We start from the raw sequence: 17,769 nt of genomic DNA, 5'->3' as shown, positions 1-17,769 counted from the left end.
TGGTGAAGGTGTTTGAACTATGTGTATCTGGTGAAGGTGTTTGAACTATGTGTATCTGGTGAAGGTGTTTGAACTATGTGTATCTGGTGAAGGTGTTTGAACTATGTGTATCTGGTGAAGGTGTTTGAACTATGTGTATCTGGTGAAGGTGTTTGAACTATGTGTATCTGGTGAAGGTGTTTGAACTATGTGTATCTGGTGAAGGTGTTTGAACTATGTGTATCTGGTGAAGGTGTTTGAACTATGTGTATCTGGTGAAGGTGTTTGAACTATGTGTATCTGGTGAAGGTGTTTGAACTATGTGTATCTGGTGAAGGTGTTTGAACTATGTGTATCTGGTGAAGGTGTTTGAACTATGTGTATCTGGTGAAGGTGTTTGAACTATGTGTATCTGGTGGAGGTGTTTGAACTATGTGTATCTGGTGAAGGTGTTTGAACTATGTGTATCTGGTGAAGGTGTTTGAACTATGTGTATCTGGTGAAGGTGTTTGAACTATGTGTATCTGGTGAAGGTGTTTGAACTATGTGTATCTGGTGAAGGTGTTTGAACTATGTGTATCTGGTGAAGGTGTTTGAACTATGTGTCTGGTCTGGTGAAGGTGTTTGAACTATGTATGTATCTGGTGAAGGTGTTTGAACTATGTGTATCTGGTGAAGGTGTTTGAACTATGTGTATCTGGTGAAGGTGTTTGAACTATGTGTATCTGGTGAAGGTGTTTGAACTATGTGTATCTGGTGAAGGTGTTTGAACTATGTGTATCTGGTGAAGGTGTTTGAACTATGTGTATCTGGTGAAGGTGTTTGAACTATGTGTATCTGGTGAAGGTGTTTGAACTATGTGTATCTGGTGAAGGTGTTTGAACTATGTGTATCTGGTGAAGGTGTTTGAACTATGTGTATCTGGTGAAGGTGTTTGAACTATGTGTATCTGGTGAAGGTGTTTGAACTATGTGTATCTGGTGAAGGTGTTTGAACTATGTGTGATCTGGTGAAGGTGTTTGAACTATGTGTATCTGGTGAAGGTGTTTGAACTATGTGTATCTGGTGAAGGTGTTTGAACTATGTGTATCTGGTGAAGGTGTTTGAACTATGTGTATCTGGTGAAGGTGTTTTGAACTATGTGTATCTGGTGAAGGTGTTTGAACTATGTGTATCTGGTGAAGGTGTTTGAACTATGTGTATCTGGTGAGTGGTGTTTGAACTATGTGTGGTGAAGGTGTTTGAACTATGTGTATCTGGTGAAGGTGTTTGAACTATGTGTATCTGGTGAAGGTGTTTGAACTATGTGTATCTGGTGAAGGTGTTTGAACTATGTGTATCTGGTGAAGGTGTTTGAACTATGTGTATCTGGTGAGTGTGTTTGAACTATGTGTATCTGGTGAAGGTGTTTGAACTATGTGTATCTGGTGAAGGTGTTTGAACTATGTGTATCTGGTGAGTGTGTTTGAACTATGTGTATCTGGTGAAGGTGTTTGAACTATGTGTATCTAGTGAAGGTGTTTGAACTATGTGTATCTGGTGAAGGTGTTTGATCTATGTGTATCTAGTGAAGGTGTTTGAACTATGTGTATCTGTGAAGGTGTTTGAACTATGTGTATCTGGTGAAGGTGTTTGAACTATGTGTGTCTGGTGAAGGTGTTTGAACTATGTGTATCTGGTGAAGGTGTTTGAACTATGTGTGTCTGGTGAAGGTGTTTGAACTATGTGTATCTGGTGAAGGTGTTTGAACTATGTGTGTCTGGTGAAGGTGTTTGAACTATGTGTATCTGGTGGAGGTGTTTGAACTATGTGTATCTGGTGAAGGTGTTTGAACTATGTGTGTCTGGTGAAGGTGTTTGAACTATGTGTATCTGGTGAAGGTGTTTGAACTATGTGTACTTGGTGAAGGTGTTTGAATGTTTTCCTTTGAATTGAAGCCGTGACATTGTTAGGCATAGCTCTGACTTTCGTCTTTTGATTTCAAAGGTGTTTGCATCTAATATTAACTTGAAGTAAACTGCTTTCTTGTCTGTGGATCTGGAACATTTGTCAGGTATTTGCATTTTGACGTTCTTAGACTTTGCGTGCACGCATGTTTCTCGACGGTTACACATGGACGTTGAAAGTACTGTACGCCTTCCATTATTAGTGCTTCTGTTCCACACTGAAGCATTATTTGTTGTGTTCACATTAATCTGTAATCGCTTATTGTTATTTGAACGAAATAGCCAACGTATTCTTCATAACCATGTACTAATGTATACTTATTTCTATTTTCCACTTTTCTAGCATCACCCTGGTCTGTGGCATCCGAGCCAAACGACAGATGGGCATGGTGGATGAAGCAGATCCTCACGCCTATAATAGTGGCCATAGGTTTCGGCGGAAATAGCCTCTCTTTCGTCGTGATGAAAACGAGATCATGGCGACATAAGTCCTACAGTCACTTCCTGTGTGCCTTAGCTGTGTTTGACAGCCTCACTCTGATCAACAGGGAGATCCTTCTTGTTCATGAACTCCGGGTGTACGCAGGGGATTCAGGACTGTACGCCGGATTCTCTGACATAGCGTGCAGCATCCACAACTTCTATGAACACATGTGCTACTTGATGTCTTCGTGGCTTATTGTGTGTATGGCGATGGAGAGAGTTGTAGCGGTCTACTTTCCCTTGCGGAAGGCTTTTCTGTGTACGCAGCATGGCGCACTGATCGTTATCCTGGCTCTTGTAATGCTTCTGACATATACTCAAGTAAGTACGTGAATACTGTTCTATTTAGAGATACCCGTGAAGATCCGGGTTAGAATCGATCTTCACCTTCCAATGCTTGTCGTAAGAGGTGACTAACGGGATCGGGAGGTCAGGTTCGCTGAATTGGTTGACACATGCCATCGTATCCCAATTGAGTAGATCAATGATCATGCTGTTGATCTCTGGATTGTCTGGTCCAGACTCGATTATGTACAGACCGCGGCCATATAGCTTGGGTATTGCTGAGAACTGCGTGAAACAACCAGTCATACAACCATATGTAGAGTGAATCTCTTCTTATAATTTTGTAGCCCAGTCCAATCCAATAGAAATCAGATTGCAGTGCTACCGCGTAACACAAATCTAAGGGTGATCATGATCACATGAGGACGACCTTTCGCAAACCTTCACCTGCCAAAGGAATGCTTAAGGTGAGGTCTAAAGTTGGTTGTCATAAAGCAGCGTTCTTGAGATTTATTGCACTGTTGTCAAACCAGCGACTTCTATATGACTGTTTTTGAAAATATTTTCGATTCTAAATTCAAAACCTGTAAATGTGAGAACGATACACAAAACAATCGTTTGATGCCTGTCGTGAATGCATAACATAACTGTCGACTGGCTATGAAAAGTCCCAGTGAATTCGGATTTGTACATATCTGAAACTGGAAAACATACAGTAATCCCAAACACCACAAATTGACAAAAAACGAACCCAAAACAAAAAAATGACAAAACGACGTTGCCTGACGTGGTTGTTCCCGCGCTGTAAGGTTATTTGTATGAGGGAGCTGCTTGAATGTAGGGGGTGGTGTACATTAAAAGTCTGTAAAAATTATCATGGGCGTGAAAATCAGCAGGTGGTGTGTCCCCTTTGATGACATCCTGTTGATGAGTGAGTGAGTATGGTTTCACACCGCCTTTAGCAACATCCCAGCAATATTCCGGCGGGGGACACTAAAAAATGGGCTTCACATTCTGTACCCATCGAGCCCAGGTCTTTAGCGTCATGAGCGAATGCTTTATCCACGAGGCAACCAAATCGCCTTTACTGTTGATGAACGTGCGTAAGCGTAACAAAGTGAAAGGAGAAACATGGTCTACAGTTATGTCTGGTTGTTTTCTACATTTATTCCCATGTTTGCAATGTGTACACGCTTTTCCTCTCTAGAAAGATGTGGATATTGAGTTTTCAATGCCGAAAAAACCCATTGGAACCAACTTTTTCAGTTTTGTTTTTTGAATACAACGATATCAAGACCAAGCAGTAGCATCGTTACTTGACGTCTTTGAATTATACTGGCTTCCAGGAGGTTAATTTACGGAAGGGAAATCATGAATGACAGGAAGCCCCCATTATCAGAATTGAACTACGTCCTTCGATGAAGAACCACGATGGTAATACTCTATCATGTGAATGCCAAGGTTCACACCGTTTACGCTTCCACATAATCCAGTTATAACGATAGCCATTCAAATTACAAACGGAGTAATAACTTCCAAACAGCATTGAGAAGCCTGTCGACCTGTGTCAATAGCGTTGATTGTAAATAGAAGATTCAGGATAAATACCCCAATCCTTAAAAGATCAGAGCTTATCAGATCAAAAAGTCATTATCTTGCAGTCGTGGTACATGGGAGGGAGCTATTTTGTAACTCGTAAGGTCAATGACTTGCTGTTTTTCAGCGTAGGGCTTCTCTTTCATTTCCAGTTAACGAAGTGTAGGGACTCTTTGGATTGCATTTGTCACTGAGTGTTGTCAACAAACATTCCAATTTGCCATGGTCGTACCAACTGAGCACGTAATGCGTTTCTTTTTTTCCAAATCCCAACTGGGTTTGTTGTACTATTCCAAAGAGAGCCGCTCCTTCCCCACCGTGTCACAAACATGTCCAATGGAAAGTCACGGACTCATCTGAGATGACACATGCATTCAGCGTATTTTCTCGTTGCTTCGAATAACTTGTCGTTGCTTCCGAGTATTTCCTCGTTACTTCGATTAATTTCTTGGTGCTTCGAGTATTGTCTCGTCATTTCAAGTATCTATCAAAACCTGAAATTTCGAGTATTTTCTCGTCATTTCAAGTTTCTATCAAAACCCTGAAATTTCGAGTATTTCAAGTTTCTGTCATTGTCTTCGATTTCAAGTTTCTGTCAAAAACTTCGATTTCATTTTTTTTTCTCCTTACTTCCATCCACGTCAGCGTGCCTGACCCCTTGATCCCGGTAATCGCCTTTTACGACCGTCATGCGTTGCTGAAGATCAATTTTAACCCTCATTTTCATTGGTGCTGATAATTAGGTGTACAGAACAGTTACTGTTTCTAGTGTAACACTATTTGACGTGTACACTTGTGAAAGGTGTGTCAAGCTCGTCCAAATTGACCAGCTGTGCAGATTATGTCCATGGGAATTGCTGACCTTAGCAGATTCGCAGTCGTTCATCTGTCTCTAAATGCAGCCAGTATAGGCAAACAGCAGACAGCGCGCGGACAGAGCAGCAGAAGGTAATCTGGAGACAAAGAGGGACGAACACTGACCAGCTAATCCAGACCATCTGTTGCTCATGTGTCAGCCTCACTTCGCCTCCTTCTGCTGGTAGTGTCTTTTGGACAACCTCGCACAGAGAATAGAAACACCCATTCTTTGTACGCCGCTTGGACTCATGTTGTTTGAAGAGTAACAGATTAGTTAGACTAGACTCATACAATTCCCCCTTCACCACGACTGCGCACATCTGCGTGTTTTGAGTGTTTCAAGGTCATGAGTATTAGCTGCCGGCTGAACGGAAGTAAAAATATGAAACGAAAATGCAATAGAAATAATCTCGTGACTTCGTGTCTGCTAAACACAGAGCAATCAACACTTATGTTTGTGATACGGATAACACAGCTATGGATCTCACCTCAAGTTTTCAATCTTTCGGCGACGAAACAAATCAGACAATAAATTGATGACGATAAATTGAACCGATGGTCCATAGAGTCCAGTTTTCAAGTCTCACTGACACTGCTGCGAACAAGTGCTGAGATTCCTCGACATAGAAGCCAAGAAAAGGGGTTTTGGAAGCAGATTTGTTTCGAATAAATATTCCGTTTTTAATTCATACAGCGAAGATAAGTCATGAAGTTACGATGACATTCGGTTACTTCAGCCCACCAGTAAAACAATGTACCAATGTGAATTCATATGAAACTGGCGAAACCGTTTTCTTCACATCGGTACAATATTATCATCAAATTGCTGTTTATACACTGATGAAAGCCAAATAGAAGTTGCTGTCACAGATGCCTGCTCGGCATAGCGTGTCCATATCGATACAGTTTAAGATGCAAGGAGCGGTAGGGTAGCTTAGTGGCTCGCTCATCACACCAAAGAACCGGGTTAGATTCACCACATGGGTTCCCCACATGTGCAACGCACATTCTTGTGTCACCTGCTGTGAGAGTGCTTGAATATTGCTAAAAGTGGCGTCAATATAAACTCACTCACTCACTCACTCACTCACCCACCCACCGAGTCACTCACTCACTCACTCATTCACTCCTCACTAACCCACCCACCAACTCACTCACTCACTCACTTACTGTCAACATTTACAGGGCGGTGGGGTAGCCTAGTGGTTAAAGCGTTGGCTCGTCACGCTGAAGACCCGGGTTCGATTCCCCACATGGGCACAATGTGTTAAGCCCATTTCTGGTGTCCCCCGCCGTGATATTGCTGGAATATTGCTAAAAGCGGCGAAAACTAAACTCAGTCAGTCATTCAGTCAGTCAACATTTACAATATTTTTCGACCAATCACCGTAAATCGTATTTCGAAAATCAAACGTTTCATCACACCCCAAAACGGGCTAGAATCCCCACATGGGTTCCCAACATGTGCAAAGCACATTCTTGTGTCACCTGCTGTGAGAGTGCTTGAATATTGCTAAAAGTGGCGTCAATATAAACTCACTCACTCACTCACTCACTCACTCACTCACTCACTCACTCACTCACTCACTCACTCACTCACTCACTCACCACGCACTCACTCACTCACTCACTCATTCACTCCTCACTAACCCACCCACCAACTCACTCACTCACTCACTCACTTACTTACTTTCAACATTTACATTTTTTTCGACCAATCACCGTAAATCGTATTTCGAAAATCTGGTGTCCCCAGCCGCGATATTGCTGGAATATTGCTAAAAGCGGCGAAAACTAAACTCAGTCAGTCATTCAGTCAGTCAACATTTACAATATTTTTCGACCAATCACCGTAAATCGTATTTCGAAAATCAAACGTTTCAAACAGCCGGATGACGACAATATACTCAGTGACTTAGGATTACTGTTGGCTAAACACAAGCAGGAAATGGCAATCCGCTAGTTAAATAGTAGACACCGTTATCGTACTTACATTTACAGTGTCTTGGTGACGGTTTCAGCCAACAAACGTTTTGTTCTCCTTTGTAAAACACTTTTCAAGTGCATACTTTCTTTTGTCGGACAATTTATAAAGCATCAAGTTGTTGAGCAAATATCGTTCAACTGTGTTCTATATCGACCAGTTCCAGAAACTTATTTCCCGGCGGATGGATCGTTCTCAAAGAAGTAATCAGGTTTTTCCGTTTTGTTTTAAATAACCGATTAGTTACCAAATTGGGAAAACATTCAAACGGCGATGATAAATGGGTTGCTATATTCTTGATGTTATGTTTTGCAACACGACAAATAACAAATTCGTCCTGTTAATCGATATTGTGTGGTTCTGCTCTTCACATTTGTTTGATGGAAGAGCGCCCATACATACTGCTCTTTGAACATAGATATGGGTGGTTAATAACAATGACTTATTTCTTTTCAAAATCTAGTATTTTGTTTGCTGTTTAACGCCGCACAGTATTCCATCTACATGTCCGCGGACTGTAAATACACGAGTTTGGACCAGGCAAACCAGTGATCACCATCATGAGATAGGATGGCGTATTGCAACCACGTCAGTGAGCCTTTTCACCCGATCCCAAGTACAGGTTGCTGAAGATCAATGTAACCCGGATCTTAACAGTGTAAAACAAGCATGGGTTGCTGAAGAGCAATTCTAGCCGGCATCTTTACAGCGTACAACGTGTATGAAGACCATATTGTAATCCCGGTCTTCACTGGTGACGCCTAGCATGGTTGCCGGACTTTCAAGGGTGACGACACGCATTGGTTGGTGAAGACCAATTCTAACCCCGATCTTCACGGGTTATGACCAGCATGTGTTGTCGGAGACCAATTATAACCTTTATCTTTATGAATTACGACAAGCATGGGTGTCTGAATACCAATTTTAACCTGGATCTTCGTGGGTTACATGAATTGCTGAAGGCCAATTCTAACTCAGATATTCAATGGTTACGATAAGCATTGGTTGCTGAAGACCACTTCTAACCAGGGTTTTCACGGGTTATGACAAGGATGGGTGGCTGATGATCACTTCTAAACAGGATCTTCACAGCTTACGACAAGCGTGGGTTTCCGAAGACCAAATCTAGACCGGACCTTCGTGGGTTACGACAATCAAGGGTTGCTGAATACAAATTCTAACTCGGATCTAAATGGGGATTTTTTAGAATCTTAAAGGGGAAGTGTACACGAATAAATCATATTTATTCTTATGTGCATCAAAGTGAACTGTCAATGTTTGAAAGTATACACTCATTTTAATTACAATGTAAGTATAACCAAATAAGTGCTGAAATGTTATGTCATGATGAGGCCTTTGCTTGACGAGCTAAACAGAGTTACCGCCCTTTGACTGTGACATTATTGGTGCCACTTGATTTTAGACTGGTCTCCTGTCTAGTCCGAAATCAAAAGATAATAATACCGAAATTAATCATGTGAAAAAAGTTTGTGAAAATACGAAAAAAAGCATAAGAACAGAAAATGTAAGCAGCAGGACAGATTGATCATGTGTATTTTCATTCATAACTTCACCTTAATGAAAATACCAAATATGTATAACAATGTTGACGTCTGCATTACATAACTATCAAGAAGCGACTTTTCAAAATGGGGTGTTCACTGACACGACTACGCCGGATTCTTCGAAGGAAGTTTGCGTTGTTTCAAGCAACGTATATGCATAAATGTGACATGTAAGTAGTCCGAAAATTCTGTCAGTCCGCTGGTTGTTATTTTCTTTTTGCTTTTATTGTGTGCAAGGGAAATAGTCAGAAATTTAGAGAAGTACCGTCAGCATTGTACGTGAGTTTGCGTCAGTCATGGCGTCAAGCATTCAGAAACCTATATATGTTGTGATGAATCTAGAAAATCATTGGAATACACATATTTTATTTAACTATCGCTTGCTACGATACCTTTCCCATGAATGTTCTAAAATTAATGAGCAAGTGCATGGAACAAGTATGCAAACGGATACACAGTGTAAAATCTGAGATTGGCTTTGTTTACATTTCAAACAAGTGGTCCTTTCCCAGCGCCGCATCTGACACATTTCGTTCGATTTCACTGAAACACCTTGAATTGGTGACAATTGGTGACATTTGTCTGTTTCTTTTGAACTGTAAGAAAAATCAGGAATTCTTGTAAGGAAGATGGTGTTGAATTATATAACTGATTTTATGGGCGAAACTTAACCGACATACATGTGGCGTCATTTTATAAACACTCTAATACATGGCTGAAAATTTGCTTTGCCGTTAATTGTGTGTGCGTAGTTTCCAAACATTCTCAGCGATTCTCGGTTCATCGACAATGTTTCAGAACGAGCATTGGTGATTCGATCATACAACAACAACATTAATCAAAGTAAAATTTGACATTTGAATTGAGAGATACTATAAGAAGCCTGTAGCAATTAAACATTCCTCGAAGTCGACGACAGTTGCTTCCCAGTTTGGTCACAAGCAGTTACTGAACGCACTGATGATGGCTATTTATAATCATGCCAATAATGGTTGTCACCCCCCTCCCGACCCCAAGCCCCCACACACCTCACTGCCCCACCCCACATCCCCTCTCCAATTAAAAAAATTGAAGGGGGTGACAACCATTATTGGCATGAGGATATAAAGCGCCTGTTTCAAAGCACTTGTGCATGCTCAAGGCACTAAGACATTATTACCCCAGATAACCCAAGCTGTCTGTGAGGTGTTAGAAGGCTAACAATCATATGACTTACCCCACCGGGTACCCATTCATTGCTGGGTGAACAGGCATTTTATGACCAAACTCAGTTGCGTAGGATGAGACAACAAGTGTCACATGTGCTTCGTTGTGGGCAGGAATTAAGTCCTAGAAACTATTAGGGGTCAAGCTGCCAGACACGGTAGTACATGTGAGGACTCTCCGTGACCAACTTTGATTAACGAAAACTGATTTGTGACCTGGGGTACAAGCACACCATCGCATTAGCACCGTTCGTAAGTATTGTAATCATGTCCAGAATCATGCGCCTTCCAACCACCTAACCCACACACATTACATCTTTTATGGCTGTAATTTGCAACGGGCAACCTTCATGTCATCAATCACAACTGGAGGTTAACATATACAGTTTTTTTCGAAGGCAGTGATTGAATAGATTGGCATGATCGGATTATTCACTTGTACAGAATGAACACCGGAGGGCAATAGAACTATTGTGTAACGTCATCGCAGATCGATTGGCCCTGCAGCTCTCTGGATTTAATAAGTAATAATTACATGCGTAGTGTACGATTTGTCTTCGCTGTGAAACAGGTTGGCAGTCTAAGTATAAGTTATTAATGTTCGGGAGTCAGAGCTCCCCGAGATTGTGCCTGAACATTATTCCATCACGTTGAATGATCGCCTGTTGGATGTTTAATCTTTGACAATTTCTTTTTTCACACAGATTTAACAGAAAAATGCTTAATCAATTCCTGTTTCAGCAAGAGCCATTTTAGATTGTTCTCAGTTACCACGGCCATCTTGGTACAAGTGTATCTGCGGTATTTATGGGGCGCGGTGGGCGAGCAAGCTTGAGGTGCCACTTGTGACCGGGTGTAAAAACCTTGTCAACGTTGTGTGCAGACTCTTTCAGTGTTGTCACAGCCCCTAGTGTACAGTACACAAGCCTGTGCACGTAAAAGAACCCACGAATCCCTTCGTATATGACTAGATGGTGGCCACATGAATACGGGCAAAACAACCGGTTTCGTGTACAGCAACGTACTGTGACTATGTGTCCCAGTCCACCCTGCTGTGAATGGGTACCTCGTAAGGATGGGAAAGCCACATTAACTCGTAGCGCGCAGTGGCCGCAAGAGTTGTATGAACCCCAGGGAGTTGAGATTGATAATACAGTGTGCCCTTTGAGACTGAAATCCAATGATCGAGGGAATCATTCACAATATAATCAATATTGCTAAATGCGGCGTAAAACTAAATTCACTCACTCAATCATTTACAAATCACCATCATATAGCTGGCATATTGCTGTGCGCGGCGTTACATAACAAAGAAAGTAATGCTCAGTAGAAACTGTTATTATTTAACAATATATGCTGTTATTATTTAACATATATATGCCTGACATTGTGTCTGACATTAAAGTATACCATCCCACACAAGCATAGATAAACATACAGCTGTGAAGTGGCCTTCAGCACAACCATCGATGAGTAAGAGAGTGAATTAGGATTTTTAGTCACTTCGCCAGTATGTCAGCCAGGGAGTTATACATTAATGACTACTCAATCTGGATGTACATCTTAACTTACACAAATATTGCCCCATATGGTTTACAAAACAGAAAGATATTTAATCAACGTAAACCGTCAAAACTGTTAATTTGTTTTTTCTGGTAACGTTCGTCTTAAAAGGGCAAAATAGAAACAGGGACAATAAAAAATTAATCAACTACAGTATCACAGATATAGATGTAAAACAAGCATATAAATACTAGGGCATTCTAACGGTGATAGAGCGCAATGTATTTCTTAAATACAACATATAACAGGTAATAGAACGCCAACAACTGACTGTACATCACCATACTAAGGACCTTTGGGACTTACGGTACTTTGGCTTTCTACGTGAACCCAAGATGGATTTCCACTATCACCTCAGCCGTTAGCGATTGTACAATTGATCTATTTACAAAACATATATATCAAAATGTTTGAAATAATTCAATTTCTTTATTTTAAAATCAATAATTAAATAAGTACTGACCCTATCAAAAATGTCCCTGACTGTTTTGTAAACACGACTTTCTGAACGTTGCACGTGGCTAGGGAGCAGTCATTGCATCACAGCGTAAGATGTCATGTTATTGCAGTGGCGTAGTTTCATGATAAGATGGTATTTGATTTCATACCACGTTTTTGCCATGGCATTGGATGAAGGATGCATATCGATCCCATCTAAAGTTTAATTTCTAACTAGAATAAATACTAACTAAATATCAAGTAACACTATCACAATCATTATTGGTCCTTTCTCCAGTTACTATATGTATCCTCAATCTACTCTATGGAACTGGAATCGTGAGTCACTTGAAAAAATGACGTGACGCCAGTGTAATCCCACATTCCGTGCCGTCGGACGCAAATAACCTTTATGTTGAACAGACGGTCGGCAGTCGTCCGCTCTGTATCGCCAAGCAATCAGCCTGTGATTTACTGTTGGATAAATAACTAATAAATGTTCCCAATCTATCTGGCTACGATTGCACGGCATCACCGAGCCTGGCCTAGGAATATCTTCGATCTACAGCATAGACCGGTTGGGGAACTATTCCAGCCAGGAGTCTCAAAAGCGGTTTCAGTTTAACGGGGGGAGAGGGAGAGAGGTTTTACTCCGGCTTCAGTTATATTCAAGCAATATCGCTGAAATGGGTTTCAAACATGAATAGGGCGGTGGGGTAGCCTAGTGGTTAAAGCGTTGGCTCGTCACGCCGAAGACCCGGGTTCGATTCTTCACATGGATATAATGTGTGAAGCCCATTTCTGGTGTCCCCCGCCGTGATATTGCTGGAATATTGCTAAAAGCGGCGTAAAACTAAACTCAGTCAGTCAGTCAGTCAGTCTGAATATGGAAAATCCAAACCAGACCATCTACGTCCCCCCATGAAGGTTTTAGATACTAGGCTCGCCCAGTATTATGATACGCAGGTACTAAGTGATTAAATATACAGTATATGTCATTTATCTGTGAAATAGAAAAAAACACTGGAATGATATAAGTCTGCATGTCTAACTCACTTTCAATCAGCATTAACCTGAGTTTGAGTATAATCATGAATACTAAGAACACCGTACAATATATTATGAGGCAGCATTTGTCTTTTAAGAAACATGCGCTGTTATATATATTAATGAAATACACAATGCCATTTTAGAAAGTGGTCAGATGTTACTTATGTTATATTTGGGATTACACTTTCTTAGTAAAGTACAAATTCTAGTACTTTTGGGGTTGATTCGAACCCACACCCTCACACCTAATCGTCAGCACACCTAAGTCAGACGCCTAGACCGCTCAGCCACCCAAGTATATATATATTATATATGTTAATGTTCATCTCGTGACATAGGAATGGTGACGTTTTCAGTGGCTGATATGTTGAGTTTGTCATGAGTTTGCAGATGAGTGTTGACTGAAGTGTGTTGAAGTCCTTGACTCAAGTACATGTATGATGCCAGTATAAAATACGCCACTATCGACTTCCTTGTATCATTTTAGCTATTTTCAAACATGGATGTATTCTTTCTTTTGATGGGCAGTTTTATGTTCTTTGACTTGGCTGAAACAGCGTTGGCTCGTCACGCCGAAGACCCAGGTTCGATTCCCTACATGGGCACACTGTGTGAAGCTCATTTCCGGTGTCCCCCGCCGTGATATTGCTGGAATATTGCTAACAGCGGCGTAAAACCATACTCACTCACTCACTCACTGAAACAGCAATGAAAATGTGATGGCTGTGAACTCGTGCCAATATGCCAACTGGTATAGTTACAATCTGAAAGTGATTAAAAAGCACATTCGTACCTTAACATAGTCGGGATATTAAAATGGACAGTGCCACTTACAATGTTTCTTGGCTCGATACAAGGTCATGGTATTATTGACACATCTAGCAACATCAAACAAAGAACCAAATATGGCTGAGAGAGACGATCTTTCATCGATTACACCTTGAGTTCTTCTCTTTCCTATGTACAAGTGTTTTGTCCTACACCTCACAGAGGTCGTACGTGGTAGTGTTGGGAATTGGTTAAAATCTCATAATCATGAGTTCATTACAACCGATCACTCATCGAAAATAATTGGTTAGCGTCATTTATGAAATGTGTTAATGCACAAAAATTTGGAAAAAACCCATGTAGTTCTTTGGTGTTTTTGGGGCAAAATGTCACATCTTGAAAGGATGACTAGTATGGAGGAACATTAATTTCTTGGAGTCTTTAAGATGAAATCAATCATGACTTGAAACGAGCTTGTAGTGCTTATGAAATGTAACAGACAAAACCAACCTAGTGAAAAATAGTGTTAATGAAAACAAGTGTACTAGAATTGTTTGTGTTCGATTATGAGAAAACATGATCGATTGCTTGGTCGTTTAGTCACTGCGACCAATCTTCGATTATTTCAATTATTCGGACCACCACTAATACGTAGTAGAATATTTAGATAACTATGCAAATCAAAATGAAGTTCTAAACGGAAAGCTTGCATTAGGCCCGTATCTTCAGAATTCGCGCGTTGGTTTTAAATGAAGATAAAAGCACAGTTTTCAATATGCAAGTGTGCTTGTTGTACGTGTAGCGGGTGTGTGTGTAAGAAAGCTGTTACACTGAAAACCATCGAGGATCTAATGAACATACATAGCCATGAATTCTGTATCATACAGTTTAGCTCAGGAACTATTTAGCATTTTAAGCAATTCCCACTGTCACAATACAGTATATTTCATGTATCGTAGATGATGTTGTTTGAAGACGATGTCGTATATGACGTTCAATGAATAGTTAACCCATCCTTTCTTTTTAAGGGCCAATGATGCTCCCATGCACATTCCTTGTGGGTATCAGTTTGGCAACTCATAATTTCCGACAGTCAGGGTACTGCATTGATACTACATACATACGTTTGAGGTTCTACTTTAAAACAACATTTGATTCTAATACCTAGCCACAAGATTCTATCGGGGTTTTTTAAAGCCACTCCTCCACATGACAAGGTTTAGCCAAAATAACCAGTTTATTTTATGTGTGGCTCTAACCTTTTAACATTGTTCTTTATGTGCACAAGCTGGAATTCACAGTAAATGATTGTCGTCGCGAAAGCCTGAACATTTCTTGCCAATGCAATATTTATTCATTAATTTCATTGTTCGACTTTTCAGCGACAAATATATTCACTGACCGTTCTTCTTTCTCAGGTGTTCCGATTTTTCATGGTGGGCAAGATAGACGACAAGTGCGTGGCCTTCAACGACTACCTCACCGTGTACACATCCCTGCATGTCTACCTCTACCAGTTCACGCTCATCTTCATCCTCCCAGTCGTCATAGTGCTTACGTGCAACATCCTTGTGCTTTATCGGATATATCGTGTGAAGAAACTCCGACGTCCAGAAGACTACGCTCTCCCGAGGTCAAGACGAAACGTTGCTAAAACGCACAAAACGACGTTAATGCTGGTCACGATATCGTTTGTTTACGTTGTGACCTTGTTTCCATCCGTCATCGTCTCGGTTATCGTCCACGTTGCCATAGCAACCAGATATAGAGGAATGCGGCAATTATTTCATAGACTCTACCCATTCATGGACATCTTCGAGTTATGCTCAGACATCAATTATTGCTCAAATTTCTTCATATATATTTTGTCAGGGAAGGTTTTCAGATTTGAACTGAGGCGAATATTTGCTTGGGAGAAAAGCACTGCAGTGACAACGACGAAGGTCAAGGACGATTTTGCTCTGGTTTGAAATTCCAATATGGCTACATGTTAACTGTTTTGGTGTGTCCCGAATCTGTGGAATACAAAGGACCGTATTCTTGCCTTCCAGTTCGGATTTGTCGATATTGGAAATGATGTTTCATATCACAGTCATTGTCAAATTTCGTGAAAATTAACAGTTTATATTGACGAGCTTTCTCATGTTTTCATTATTTGAGGTTTGGGCTCTGTGCAAGGGTCTGAAACTCATCTACTTCAATACTGACCATATAATATCCTGGAAGAGAACTTTCCTTTATTGCTTCAGGATAAAAATGTGTTTTCTTAATAACATTTTATATTTCCTTCTAGCATATCAAGCAAACATTATATTTTTCTAAGTTACGAGAAACAAAAACCATTCGAGGAACAGCATGTGATGGTAGTGAGTTTACGCCGCTTTGAGCAATACTCCAGGGACATTACGGGCTGGGGACACCAGAAATAGGTTTTACACATTCTACGCTTGTGTTGAGTTTGAACCCGGGTATTTGGCGTGACGAACGACCGCTTTAACCACTCGCAAACCACCACCACCACCACCCACCACCACACACACCCACACACAGACACACGCACACCGCCAACATGAGATTCAACCTTGCGAATCAGCGATCAGATACTTACTACTGTATGTTCAGTGTTCGTTGAAAAGCACGGATGTGCTGTGTACCACTTAAATAGTTTTGTGTTGGATTTGTCTCTGAAGATAAGGTATTTTACCAATTGCATAGCGTGAGTGAGTGAGTGAGTTAAGGTTTCTAGTCACTTTGGCAGTATTTCAGCAATAAACGGACCAAAGCAAGTATAACATTCATGACGCATACATAGAGAATATAAAACAGAACAACGTTGACGATACAGATCCAGGTGAAAAACCTGTATGCAGATCAAAAACCATAGACAATTCAACATAAAACAAGCCTCAGATCAACAACTGAAGGTAGATCACCATACTAAAGACCATAAGGTCCTACGGTACGTTTGCTTAATGCATAGGTGAGGTTAAATTGGGTTTAACGCCGTGCTTGATAATATTTCGCTCATTTGACGACGTGCATGCGTGTGTATGTGTATGTGCGGCTGCTTGTACTAGCCCCGACTTAAGCTGGTTTTATAGTGCTAGCCCACTGAGATACCATGCCGCAGTGAAGCATGAATACCCCTCTCAGACACATTATACTGACTCTGAGCCGACCAGTCCTTGTTGTACCCATTAATGCCTTGCTTAATGCATAGACCCAAGCCGGATTTACACCACCACTGCAGCCGTTGGCGATCTCTCTCATTGACCATGTCAATCATATCCAGTGGTTTGTATCTTAAACAATGATCAACGTCAATCGTAATGTATCGAGGTCACTATGGTCAAAGTCAAACGTGAATATACAATCAGAGGGGCGGTTGGGAAACCTAATGGCTAAAGCATTCGCTAGTCCCGTGGAGGACCCGAGGTCGATTTCCAACATGACTGCAATGGGAGAAACCCATTTCGGGTGTGCCGCAGCCGTGATATTGGTGGAATATTGCTACAAGCGGCGTAAAACAATACTAAGTCACGTCACAGATTTACAGAAATGATGTGTCATACCAATTGGACATTGTATTCAGTTAAAAAAAACCACACATTTGCAACAACAGATACATCCTAACTTTAGGCGATGAAATATCGGAACAGACACGGTGCCCTAAGAAAGCAACTTCGACAATAAAACGGCAAATATTATGTGTCACAGGCAAGCATGAAGGAAAAGATACTTCTTTAAAATCTGCGATACGTCACTCAGACACCAAGCTTGTTTTATCCTGTGTTTTTATGCTTAAGACCAGTGAAGTGTACGTATTGGTATGACACAAAATAGCTTTCACTCTATTGGTTTGATACAACTGGGATCGAACCCCGGCCTTTCTCTCAGCAACACCACTCAGTTGACCACACCAAAGTGGCGGTTCAATTTGCTAGGTGACCATGTTGATTTTTTAATAAGACCTGTCAAACATATTTCTGTCTTGTTAAAAATATTATTTTCAAATAGTCCAAAGAGTCCAAGGACGTACCTGTTGGTCA

The 17,769-nt window shown here is 40.9% G+C and overlaps 1 protein-coding gene across 1 annotated transcript; it reads left to right on the top strand.

The window, feature by feature from the left end:
- The first annotated feature begins 2,387 nt into the window (after nucleotides 1-2,387).
- On the top strand, nucleotides 2,388-15,849 carry LOC124261347 (G-protein coupled receptor 183-B-like). The gene is made up of 2 exons (XM_046695652.1): nucleotides 2,388-2,729; nucleotides 15,139-15,849. Exons 1-2 carry the CDS (start codon nucleotides 2,388-2,390, stop codon nucleotides 15,688-15,690), a joined length of 894 nt encoding a protein of 297 aa, XP_046551608.1. The 3' UTR covers nucleotides 15,691-15,849.
- Nucleotides 15,850-17,769: the final 1,920 nt, after the last annotated feature.

This window comes from Haliotis rubra, unplaced genomic scaffold (assembly GCF_003918875.1).
Source record: "Haliotis rubra isolate DU_JTF1 unplaced genomic scaffold, ASM391887v1 Scf798, whole genome shotgun sequence".
NCBI lineage: Eukaryota > Metazoa > Mollusca > Gastropoda > Lepetellida > Haliotidae > Haliotis > Haliotis rubra.
Note: the sequence above shows the minus strand (reverse complement) of the source record. Positions and strands in the feature narration are given on the sequence as shown.

Excerpts from the sequence above, each read along its gene's own strand:
- LOC124261347 (XM_046695652.1), top strand. The coding sequence starts at position 2,388 with ATGAAAACGAGATCATGGCGACATAAGTCCTACAGTCACTTCCTGTGT. Across the intron at positions 2,730-15,138 it reads TGCTTCTGACATATACTCAA|GTGTTCCGATTTTTCATGGT; the intron begins GTAAGTACGTGA and ends CTTCTTTCTCAG.